Below are 13,119 nucleotides of genomic sequence, written 5' to 3'. Positions count from 1 at the left end.
CATAGACAATTTTAGATTGCTGATAATGAAATATTTGGAGCGCAAACTAACAAGACACAGGAGAAGAGACAAACAAATGTCTTCTTTCTTGTGTTCCGTTAGTTTGTGCTCTCATTATTTCATCATGAACATATACCAAGTAGCCCGCCTATCAATCCTTCTATCAATTTTCACCATGCCTTGATGTCTGTACCATTGTTAGCAAAGTGGACCCTGTTAAGGCATACTACCAGATTACCGTCGACCCACTTTGATGATGTCCTCATCGCCAGCCGGACGCCCGTTCAGTATGAGCAGCATCTCCGCGCCCTGTTCCAACTCCTGATGCAGTATGGCCTCATTTTGAATGCCTCGAAGTGTATTTTCGGCGCAGCTGCGCTCGAGTCTTTGGGCCTTTACATTTCATCCAAGGTATACGCCCTCTTCGGTCCAATGTTAAAGCAATCCAAGAATATTCTTAGCAAACAGCAAGGCGCCAATCAGGCTAATTCCTGAGAATTGTCAATTTTTCCAAGCTCTTCATACCGAACTACGCAGAACTGCTTTGACCATTCACCGAGCTCCTATGTTTAACCGCCAGCCCGTCCTCTGCTGTTGCTTGGTTGTCGGAAGCTCAAGCTGCTTTTACTGCGGCCGAACGGGTGGTCGCAAACGTTGTGCTTGTTATTCATCCGCGCAACAATACCCTTCTTTGTTGAAAGTAGAGGCATCCAGCATGGCTGTTTGGAGCCATCTGGCAGCAGTTTATTAAATCTGCGTGGAGGCGGCTGTCCTTTACAGTGAAAGCTGTTATTAAATCACATTACGGGTAACGCGTGGCACCGTAGTGGTTCGTCGCCACCGGTGTCCGTAACCACTATTGCACAAAATAAAAAATAGTAAAGAATAAACGCCCAGGAAACGGTGGGGTCCGAACCCGGCTGCGCTGCGTGCCAGCTCAGTATTCTACTACTACAGAGCCACGCCGGTGCTTTTAACTTTTCCGCAAGCTTGCCTTAGGCAGTTCAGAAGAGTTGCTTGCTGGGCAAGTTTTTTCATACTCAGTTAACTACAAGAGAAGCCACAAAACATCAAAACCGGAAAAAGCAGAGCAGCAGAAACATAATCAGAGAGCAGAGACGTGGCGCTAACAATTGACGCTTATTTGCAAAAAAACGTTCCTCCCAAGTCCTTACAACGCATGCGTTGATAACAAACCGAAAAACCAAGCAAGCTAATTTCAGCAAATCACCCCTGTGCTAAAAACAAACATTATTTCCGGTCAAAATATTGAGGCTGCACTAATAAATGTGTCTAAAACTAGTTACCAGATTTGGAATGCCTCAATAATCTTCCGTTCACGCTGCGTCTTAGCTTTACCTAAAATTGCTACATTATCAAAGAGGGGCGTACAACCACACAAGTTGCAATGCAACGGCAAGTCACCACCAGTGCCATAGGGTGCTCCACTTTGAAGCTCCCTCAGCCAGAATGCCATGCCCCCTCAGTATCGCTATAAAGGCCGCAAGCAGGCTTGATGTCAGGAAAGGAATCGCGTTGAAATGAATAATAAAGCGTTCTATAACACCAAAAGAAACACCAGGCATCACACAATGCGAATACCGTAGTAAAGAGTGGGTCGTCCAATGCAGTAACGCATTACAACAGCTTAATTTTAGTCACCTCTTAACTGTGGCGCTTACTAACTTGATGCATGATTTCTTATTGTCTTCAGCCACTGCATGGACAACTTGGCACATAATTCCTTGTCATTGTTAGCGGATACTACGCTTCTGCGAAAATGACGAAAGCTAGCATAGTGAATGCTTGCATATTGCCGATAAATTACGGTTGTCATGGTGCAGTGGGTAACTGCTACAAGTGTGCTTGTAGCAGTTACCAGAAGGAGTTTAGAAAGGAATCTGAAAGGCCACTCTTCCTGCTTTCGCTGTGACTGCGTTGCATGTTTCTCGCAGGCCTCGTGTTGTTATGTGCGAATGATTTCTTAGCAAGTTTCAGCGACTTTGAGCGTATCTATCTATCTATCTATCTATCTATCTATCTATCTATCTATCTATCTATCTATCTATCTATCTATCTATCTATCTATCTATCTATCTATCTATCTATCTATCTATCTGTCTGTCTGTCTGTCTGTCTGTCTGTCTGTCTGTCTGTCTGTCTGTCTGTCTGTCTGTCTGTCTGTCTGTCTGTCTGTCTGTCTGTCTGTCTGTCTGTCTAGCCGCTTACGGTTGGGTGCTCTCGTGGTCAACCCCTTAATTTCTCGGGAAAGAAAATTAGCAAGGCAGGCTAACATGGTTTGACGACTATGACGCGCTGGTCAAGACATGAATAATTTCACAATCCCGTCGCATACGTTGTCAGACACTCCCCACCAGACAGTGGCACATACCCACGGGCGGGTATGTGTCTCTGGTAGGCGGGTATGTGCGACTAGTGATGCACACTTTGTATCTACGCAGGAACGATGACAACACACATGTGCAATTTTAACATGCGAGCGTTCAGAAATACCCAGCATCGGTAGCGTCGACCCGATGAATGCAAATAATAAATGTCAGACTCCCAGCAAGAATCGAACCCAAGCAATCTGCGTGGGAGTGAAGCATTACATTACAGAACTACGCCAGGGGTGCAATATAGGATGGCCCGAGCTTCACGGACAGCCGAGTTTGCTTCGAGCTACCTTGCGTTGGCCCTGAGAAGACGATGGCTGACACCCCTGCCTAGTACTGTGTAATATTAAAAATTGGTGCAGCCGACAGGATATTTTCTGTGCGGACATCCAAGATGTGGGTAGGCTTTACTATTGGAGCAAATCAACGCGGTGGCATCCGGATCTTGACTGCAACGCCTTAAGAAGAAGAGGAACTAGCTCTTCCGGAAGCAGTGAGCACTGACACATTTCTTTCCTATATAAGCACTAAAATAAAGCTCACTCCAGACCATTAACTTGCTAAAAGAATGGTGGGGATCAACATGAAACGTCAGGACTATGAAAATTTTATGCTGACTTCAGTAAGAATTGGCGCGAAGCCTGCTACCACTGCTTCGCCTGACAGTTCCGTTGAGCTGATCAACAAGTTTCTTGAACTTCACCAAGAACAGAATAGGTTGCGAAATGATTTATTGCGCTTGCTTGTAAACGTGACGGAAAGATTAAGCAGACCAAGTTGCGAACACGTGAAGCCAGACATGTTTGACGAAGAGTCTAGTAGTCCCGAGTCCTGGCTCACGTTTTACGAGTATGCATGCAATAAAAACTACTGGCACAGCGACGAAGATAAAGTGAATAACATGTGACTATTCCTATCGGGCATAGCCAAGAGTTGGTACGAATGGCGTGTCAACACTCACAACAACAAACCATGGATAGAGTGGAAAGCAAGCTTTCTTAGCTCCTTCAGCGAAAACAAGGTGTTTCTATGGGACAAAGAAATCACGTTCAAATACTTGTTTGGATCTACACTCAGCTATTTTTATGAGAAAAGACGCTTGCTACAGCTGGTGGACTGATCTTTGCCTGAGATGTCTGTGGTTCCGCTTATCATGATTGGTTTAAGTCTGGACCTCCAGAAGCAAATACAAATGCGAGGACCGAAGATGGTCGAAGAACTTCTGCAGGGAATGCGAAACATGTACCTCCAGGACCTAGGAGCCCAGCCTCAACCCATGACACCTGCTTCAAGAAATACCAGGGCCACACGAGCTGAGGAACGACGCCCACTTGCAAGCTGGAGACCTACTGCAACACCCGTATCCTTTTTGACCATCCAGAAAGGCTCAGTCCATGGTGAAGAGCTAGATGACGTAACAAAAACTAAATAGAGAGGGTCTCGGCTTCCACTCGACGACATCAAGAGAAGCTGTTTATTTGTCTCCGACAAGTTTGATATACATATCTGTTTTTGGAAATGGAAATAAACGGAGTGCGTTAGTTGACAGCGGAGCAAGCGTCCTTGTTATTAACGCAAATATTGTTGAGAGGGCGAAAGTGAAACAAGTAAGACCAGCAAAAGTACACAGATACGATGGAAGACGAGATGTTCACGATAAATTGACTTGAATAACCATATCGTGTCTCAGCCACACTGTCGCTGCTCAAGCTGGTACTCGACTGATTGCCGTATGAATTACTGCTTTCACGTCAAGCCATCAGTGCACTTCGCCCTAATATCTACTGGACAGGATAAATTACCACAGAAGAAAGCGCCGCATTATCAACGCTGCAGTTTCAGCTTCAAAGACTCCTCAGAAGCCATCGTCAGGTGAAGATGTTAGGACGCTTTACTCGGAACTGCTGTGCTTGAAAGGATACCCTACGCAACTCCAAAGTTTGAGGTTCCATTCCAGCTCAGTGATACGACGGTGGTGAGAAAAAAGCCGTATAATATTTCACGAGAAAAGAGAGTGTGGCTTCAGAAAGAGATTCAAAAGATGTTGGATGCACAGGTCATCCGTCCATCCACGTCTACGTTCGCTTCACCCATCAACATTGCACCAAAGGAAGATGCAAGTCTTCGACTCTGCATGAACTACAGACAAATTAATAAGCATACTGAGCTTTTTTCGTTTCCTATGCCACGTACAGACTTTATCATAGATGACACGGGTGGCTGTAGAGTTTTCTCGCGCTTTAACCTATGTAAGAAATTTTGGCAAGTTGCGATTTCTAAAACGTGCAAGAAATATTCCTCCTTTTTTCATTCCCTTTGACATCTATGAAAATAACCGACTTCCATTTGGATGGAAGAACTGACCCGCTTGGTTCCAGAAAATGATGAACGATGTCTTGCGACCGTTTCTCGGGAAGTTTTGTAACGTCTACGTGGACAATATAATGGTATATTCCCGCAACGAGGAATAGCACTCAAGCCATCTATCTGGCTAGTGTACTTCAAACACTTTGTGACGCCGAGCTCAAAATTCATTACAAGAAGAGTGAGTTTTTCCACAGTAAAGTGGTGTTTCTTGGAGAAGTATTTGAGGGCCAAACCAAGACAACAAAACAGGAATCAGTTGAACGAATTGCGAAAATGCAGAAGCCACATAACTTGCACTTTTTGCGGGTATTTCTGAATCTTGCAGGGCATTTTCGGCCATTCATTAGATATTATGCGATGAATACCAAATGCCTCACGGAAATGACTAAGAAGAATGTACCATTTCAGTGGACAGCAGAGTGTGAATCTGTTTATCACAGCCTTGTGACTATTATTTCATCGGATCCGGTCCTGACTCTTCCAGACTTCAAGTTGCCCTTTGAACGGAACACCGATGCTTCCTATCACGGCACAGGTGCAGTGCTTTACCAGAGAGATATCGACTGTCCACGGAGCCGCCAACAGAGGTTCGTAGGGTACTATTCGTACACCTTTTCGAAAACACAACTGTACTACACGACTACAGAGACGAAAGCCTTGACAGTCTTAATGGCCGTACGCTATTTCAGATATTACCTACATGGCAGGAGCTTCACGCTCTTTACAGATCACTAAGCCTTAACGTATGTCCTTTACCTTGCTGAACCTCGAGGAAAAATTGCTAGGTAGGTGAATGAACTCTAGCAGTTTACTTTCATGGTCCACCACAGGCCTGTAAAACACCTCAAGGACGCAGATGCGCTTTCAAGACTTGCGGTAATTCCTGATCAGAAAAATATCAACGCAACATTGTTGTGGGAAAGAACTGAAAAACTTAAGTTCCAGAACGAAGTTCGCAGTCCCAGAAACAATAGTGCCTCAAATTTTAGAACTCTATCACGACTCCCCACACTCCGGTGGACATGACAGCTTTTCGAAGAACACACGAAAGAGGATGTTTAACGGTATGCTCAGTCTGGTCATCAATGTCAAGTTCACAAAGCCAAGTACCATCAGAGAACAGATGAGATGGTTTTGCCTAGCTATTCCGATGTACCACTTGAAGTCATCCATCTGGATTTCTCAGAACTCAAGAAGAAGGCTGCAGGAGCAAGAAGAACGCAGTCTCTCCAAGTGGTAATAGACCACTGCACAAGAGTAGTGGCTGCACGGCTGGGAAGTGAAGATGCAAATAGTGTGATCACTCTTTTGAGCCGAGAGATGATCAAGAATACGAAAATAGTAGTATCTGATAATCGAGCAGCGTTTCTCAGTCTGCGTTTGCAAGAGACGGTGAAGGAATGAGGAGTTGTATTGCGACGCTGGTCTCCGTACCATCCTGCAGGAAATGGCGAGGCTGAAAGAATCATTCGGGATTTGTAGCAGTTCATTTCAATGTATCGAGGTTTTCAGGGTAGATGGAAGTGCTGCTTGAAGGCAGCTGCTGCTCATCACAATCGGTCGCATACTGCGATCATCGGCTGTAGCCCATACTTTTCAGCTTTTGGAAAGGTACCTGTGCTTCCTGCTGATCAAGAACAGTGCACTGCAGACCACTTGCAATTGTGCGAAAAACAAAAAAAAACTTCGGAAGCCTACCAGCGATACCGGGAAAGTATGAAGAGAAACTTTGACCACCGCCACAATATGCGGACACCTAAGATACAACTGAAGGATCTGGTGCTTGTTAGAAAAGGCCTTCTCGGCACAAAGCAGGTGTACATGGGACATTATCGCGTGGTGCAGATAGCAGTGCAACATAGCGTTCTCAAACGTGTTGGTTACACCAATGATGACGGTGTACTGGAGTTAGCGACCATTGGAAACGTCTTCATGTGTCATCCCAGGAGCGATGAATGTTCAAAGAGGGGCAGTGTACCTGGATGTTTAATGCGGCCAAAAAACACGCAAACTAAACACTATGCAGCTGCTAAATAGATTAAAATAAATATAAGGTTAATATTCTTACCACCTAGTCCTAAATAATCTGAATAAATAATATGAGTCAAACAATAATGAAACTATAAAAATATTTTAAAAATCATCTAAAAAATGAACGAAATAGAGTCACAAAAGTAGAATAAAACGTGGTACAACCGTAGAGTCGCGTCAGGTGTCTAAACTTGTGAAATGTACATCCCGGCTGCGGCGGCTGCATTTCCGATGGAGGCGGAAATGTTGTAGGCCCATGTGCTCAGATTTGGGTGCGAAGAACCCAAGGTGGTTGAAATTTCCGGATCCCTCCACTTTGGCGTTTCTCATAATCATATGGTGGTTTTGGTACATTAAACCCTACATATCAATCAATCAGATAGTCTTAATCAGCTAGATGCCATTTTCATAAATTACTCGAAAGATTTTGACATAGTCTGTCTTGAAACGCTTCTATGTGAACTTCGAACAAGGGTGCAAAGTAATAAAGTGGATCACTGACTATTTACACAAATGATGTCAATTCGTAACTTTTATTAGCACGCATTCTTCGTCTGCAACAGTGCCATCTGAAGTGCCTTAGCGTTCAGTTCCGGGACTTGTGTTATTTGTTATTTTCATTATTGATGTAGTAAGTGTTATTATTACATCCAAAGGTAAATTGCGCCTATATCAAGATGACGGTGTCTTTTACCACACTGTTTCTGACGCTCAACACGAATGATAATTGAGCAAGGTATTTTCAATGTTCTGCGATTGGAGTACTATGTGGCAAATGAAAATTGTTTTTACCATGACAGTCACCCTGACTTTTGGTAATAAAAACAAGCCGCTGAAGTACTCTTACAATATGAATGCTATACTAGTCCAAAGTAACACTTCCAATATCTGGGTGTCATTGTTTCACATAACCTAAATTGCCTTGCCCATTTTAATCATATCTCTGCAAAAGCGCTTCGAAAACTTGGTTACATAAAACGAACTTTAAAAAATGCAACGATAGAAGTAAGCTGACTGCCTACAAAGCACTTGTTCATCGGATACTTGCATACGCTCAAACTGTGTAGTCTCCTCACCTCACGTGGGGCACTTTCAACTTCGGTAGCTATAATCACAGCTTGTCCCCTTCTTCACATGTCCACATCTATCGCTGCAACCTTTGGAGCATATGCGAAAACACGGGTGCGTAATTTTGCTGTGCAAGATCGTCCACGTGCCATTCGGTATTCAGGCACTTCTTTTGTATCCACTAATACATGTGTCACCTGGCGAACCTGTAGACTAGACATTAATCCTTTTAGAACACACGTTGACTGTTTCGAATTTTTCATTTTTTTTCATTCACTGTTTGAATGTGGAACAATTTTAATGGTCCGCTTCAGCCATTGACTTGCGAAGAGTTCCTTGAGATACTACATCGCTCCATCTACTTTTAAGCTGTTTTTGCATTATCTTAGTGGTTGTTCTTTTTCTGTGTTCCTATGAACATCTGCACTCGTATCTGATGAGAGATATTGTTGTAAAGCTATGTAAGCATATGAGTTCTTCGCCTTGCTTCTATATTCTTAGCGATTCTTTTTGTTGTTCTATTTTGTACTAAAACATGTACCCACTACTATTATGTCTCGAAACAGACACAACAGTAATAATGTATATATGAAAATCAGCCCAAATCTACACGTTACACTGTAAATTTCGTCGAAAGACGATAGTCTTGCGTCTGAAGAGATTTAACAAAACGTTTATTTGATGTTCTGCGCAAGAAAATCGGTGAATGGTATTCTGCAGGCGCTGCGTTAGAGTGCCTCGAGCGTGTCGCGGAGGCGAACGAGCGCATCTAGGCACGTTAGACACAAGTGCCATCTGGCAGTTATCTTCGAAAACGAAGGCGTCCAGCCTGCGGAGAAAGCTGAGCGCCAGTCTCGGAGGTGATAAGGTGCAGAACGCAAAGCGACGGGCAGGTGCCACCACCGTGACGTCGTAGCAAAGCGTTGGAAACACCTTTTTGAGCATTGCGTTGCACTGTCAGTGCCGTGCGGATAAAAGCTACATTCCTTAAAGTTACTTGTGTGTGCCTCTTCTAGTATAAAGGCAGACATAGAAAACATTGAAGCAGTGTTGTGGTGCCTCAGATATGCGCAATAATTGTTTTTTAATTGACTATGTACGCTAAACCTTGAGCAATATTGGTGGGCGCTGCTGATGGGGTTGGCTGTTTAGTGCTGTTTGGGGTATCGTTAGGGCGGACAAATAGACAAATGTAGACACACAGGTAGACAGACCGAAATTTTTCCGTCAAAGATCCCCGAGAAAGACTATCGCCTTTAAAAAAAAGAACAGACACACGCCGGGATGGACGGGCTGAAGCACGGGTGAACGGGCGGATTGATGGACGAAAGGACGGAAGCTCGAATGAACGAACTGATAGAAGCACGGATGAATGGGTGGACGAAATGGGTGGACGGAATGGGTAGACAAACTCACGGACAGACGTTTTGCCCCACTGATCGTCATTCTTTCTGTGGGTATGCTGTGATTTTTTTTCCGAGGTATACCTCTCTAAGCAACATTTATAGTATGACAACGCTCACCGTCTATCTGATGCGCAATTATAATTGCGTATCACTTGCACGGTGAGGGTCGATGGAAATGCGGTTTCATTCAATACTTTATCTTTTTGGAAAAATCTGGTTTACCAGGAACGCCAGACAAAACGTGTAGTCAGCGTCTCAAAACCTCCTTTCGTTCGGTATTCGTTCGCGTTTTTTTATTCATTTATATTCTGAAGGCCCATTCTGCCGTATTATAGGGACATTCAGTTATACTCGTGCAATTATTTGCAGATGAGAACATTGTTACTATAAAATGAAATGAATAAACTAAGAATAGTGTTTTACAGGCTCTACTGTTCTAGTTGGAAAGTCAGCTTCTTTGAACGTTCGTTTCGTGGACATTGCGTGTCGGTTTGAAATGCCGTTTAGCTGGATATTACGTGTCACTTGGCCCCGTGGGGAAAGCATGAAGGTCATGAAGGCCACATCACAAAGACGTCAAAAGTTCAAACAGTTCAAGCAAGTCGTGCGATTCACGATGAGCGCAGTGATGAGGCTTTCAATGAGGAAGACCTTGAACACTCATTAACGAGAAATGAATTCATTATAACGTACGCTATTATCGACATACGCTTGATTCTCATGAAGTTTGAGTTTGCTCATGCATTTTTAATGTAGAAGAACTGATTGCAAAGAACTTGCTGTTCTGCCATTCGGATCGTACTTGTATTGGCACCAATACTGTGGTTGCCTCATTAGCACGAAGCAATCATAGAAAGAGGAGGGAAGAGGACCAATGAGCTACAGGAGACACATCGGCGCACGTGTTTTCGGATAGACGGGGAAGACGAAGAGTAGAATGCCTCATTATGGAGATTGCTTTCTTTTCACTGCGCACTGATTTGTGGTTAACCTACACAGCTCTGCTGCTAATACTCATAATTGACATAGCCGCACCCAATGGGCTGTGCAGAGAGAGTTGAACGTACCTTGTACAGAATATCAGTTGCGAACGAATCGCGCCTACGGTAGAGCTTTAGTTGAAAAGCCATTTCTAACGAAAACCGTTTATGCGCAGAACCACCGTGTCATCATGCACGACTACGATATCGCCCTGATCAAGCTTGATGTACCGGTGAATTTCACCGACAAAATGAGGCCTATCTGCCTGCCAGAAAACGACACCGATTCACTTCTACACGGAAAGTGTCTTGCGACTGGCTGGGGACAAACAAGGGGTAAGTACGTGTGTTTTAACACATTAGTAATGTTCTGTAGAATATATCACTTGCACGAACGAAGATTTACAAGTTTTTTTTAGAATACACAAAACGCACATTGAGTTAGTGTTAGTGCAGTGCCACTGCGAGTGTGATCGGCTCACGTACTCCGTGCAGCAACATTGTCTTCAATGAAGCCATGCCAGGTGACGGGAGGCAAGGCCTTGCTATTTCGGGTAAAAGCGGCTGTGCCCCAAACTGCGCTAATATATTTCAAAACTACAAAACCGCAACAAAATATTTTAGTTGTTCATCATGGTCGGGCTTCAAAGACCAACGGGAGTGCTGGATTCCCAGTGTACGCCGCGTGAGGCAACTGATCCCGGGCATGTTTATTAAGTACAAATATGATGTAATGACTTCGCGATGAATCGGCGCTCTGATCAAACTAGATATGGGTTACACAAGTTGATAAAGCACGCTCTTTTTGCGCGAAAAGTTTCTCAGGCGAAGCACAAAAAAGACACTGATGGGTGCAAAACTTCCAACAGAAGTGATCATCAAAGTTACACATTAAGATGTGACTAGCGACCTGTCGCGTCCTCGAGCGTGTTAACTATTCAACACAAGATGTGTTGGTTGCTCACAACTTTGAAAGACTTGCCGTGAACGTAGAGGTGCAACTTTGATGCAGCCTAGATAATGTAGGGGCACTCCTTTTTGATGTGGAATAGTTGGCTTCGGGCTTGGATAGAGACCAGCTGGCGTAACTAATAATCCTTTCTGTTCCGTTAGCTCCGCACAAAGATGGCTCCGAGCTACGTCGCTTGCGTCGGCGATAATATTTTCGTGTTGGCGTATTCGTCGATGTGCACAAGTTTCGAAGATCTTAAAGTTCTTGAAGTGATCATGCTATTTCCAACTTTATTTCACTCTTAAAATTTATTTCCACGTCAGTTTTCACCAAGTGAGCTAGGGGCTGGGTGATCTGTGAAAATCCCTGGATGAAGCGTCTGTAATAAGTGCACAAACCGGGAAGTCAGCGTTCGGCCTTCTCGTCAGTGGTTGGCGGGAAGGCAGTGAGGGAGGCTGTTTGCATTGGGTCGCGGTGAACTCCAGATATGATAATCTCGTGGCCCTAAAGCATGAGCTCCTCAAACGCAAGAGGGTACATTTATGGCTTCAGGGTTATTATGAAGGCCCTAATTGCTTTAAGTACACCTTGAAGGTGCTGGAGCGGCTTGTAGAAACTTAAGAGAAAGACGACCACGTCGTCGTCAATGTACACGAGACATTTGTCGGCCCCTTCAAGCCTGCCAATACTGTATTCATATCGAATTGTAAATTCACAGGTGCCTATCCATATGAAAGGCCATAACTTTGATTTCGAAGAGACCACTTGGTGTTATAACAGCAGCTGAAGTGATGCCACGTCGTAGAAACACGAAATGAACTGTTTATTGCTTGGCACATGCCTTTTACAATCACGTGAGTCCCGACTAGAGTTTGGCCGAGTACATCGGGGCTTGCTAACAAGTAATAAGGAAACGTACAGGTGATAGCGATTTAGCGATGACAGAGCATCACTCCCCACTTCAAAAGCCTAATCCTTCCAGCGGGCGTCTTGCTCGCATTGAACGGAGAAGTAGAGATGAAACAGCTTCCAGCACCCAGGTTTCTCGCGTCCATATGGAGACTGAGTGGTCACTACCCTGGAGTTCAACGATGCTGTACTTCTCGAGAGTCTGTATCCGGCTGAGTTCACGCTAAACTGGCGCTGGTCCTCAATGTGTTCTTTTTCAGCGTCGTTGATGTCACACTCATAACCCCAGCTGATCGACATATCAGCGCTGAGTTGTCAGAGGGGTCTGTACCTTCACAATCTCGTGTCCTTTCGTTGGTATTGCCACCCCTTGAAACCATTTCAGCCCTTGTTGATATTGGCGGGACCAGATGATCTTTCCGGGGGAAAACGTCATGGCGTTTTGGGTGACGAAGGTTGTCCTCGGATAGCATCGGCCTCTGCAGGGAATTCCCCTGCTTGAAAGTGAGTGTACAACGTTGTCCGTGGCTCGTATCCCAGCAGCAGTTGGGCTTGTGATTGGCCACTCGAAAGACATAGATTTGTACCGAAACAGAAAGCGAAACAATTTTCTTGCAGTGTGCAACGCTTGTTTTCCTTGAGGCCCTTTTTTAATATTCACACTGCTCGCTTCACTAGTCTATCTGATTGGTGGGTGGTACGGCACCATCCTCACATGGCGCATGCCATTTTCGTGCATGAACTTGGCCGATGTTGCGCTCGAAAACTTGGGCCGTTGTCAGAAACCACACAATGTAGGATACCAAAATGAGCAAGCTTCACCCTAAGGAAGGTAATAGTTGTGTCTGTGGTAGCTGCTTTCAGTGGTGTTGCACCTTTCCACTTTGTTTTCACGTAAGTTAGGACAAAAATTAGGTACCTGTAAACAAAACCTTCAATATCCTTGTGAATTCAAAACCACCACTTCCCGTCTTAGGTCATGTTGATATTACTTGTGCTGCAGGCATGAA

The 13,119-nt window shown here is 44.4% G+C and overlaps 1 protein-coding gene across 4 annotated transcripts in view; it reads left to right on the top strand.

Annotated features, from left to right (window-relative positions):
• LOC119166787 (chymotrypsinogen B) overlaps window positions 1-13,119 on the top strand; it is a 1,014,345-nt gene that overhangs the window by 660,847 nt on the left and 340,379 nt on the right. For all 4 annotated transcript variants that reach the window (XM_075882532.1, XM_075882530.1, XM_075882531.1 and 1 more), the window contains one exon: window positions 10,425-10,584. In XM_075882532.1, coding sequence (XP_075738647.1) covers window positions 10,425-10,584 — 160 coding nt within the window. The remainder of the gene's footprint in view (window positions 1-10,424; window positions 10,585-13,119) is intronic.

The sequence above is a fragment of the Rhipicephalus microplus genome, unplaced genomic scaffold (genome assembly GCF_043290135.1).
Source record: "Rhipicephalus microplus isolate Deutch F79 unplaced genomic scaffold, USDA_Rmic scaffold_12, whole genome shotgun sequence".
Classification (NCBI taxonomy): Eukaryota; Metazoa; Arthropoda; class Arachnida; order Ixodida; family Ixodidae; genus Rhipicephalus; species Rhipicephalus microplus.
Note: the sequence above shows the minus strand (reverse complement) of the source record. Positions and strands in the feature narration are given on the sequence as shown.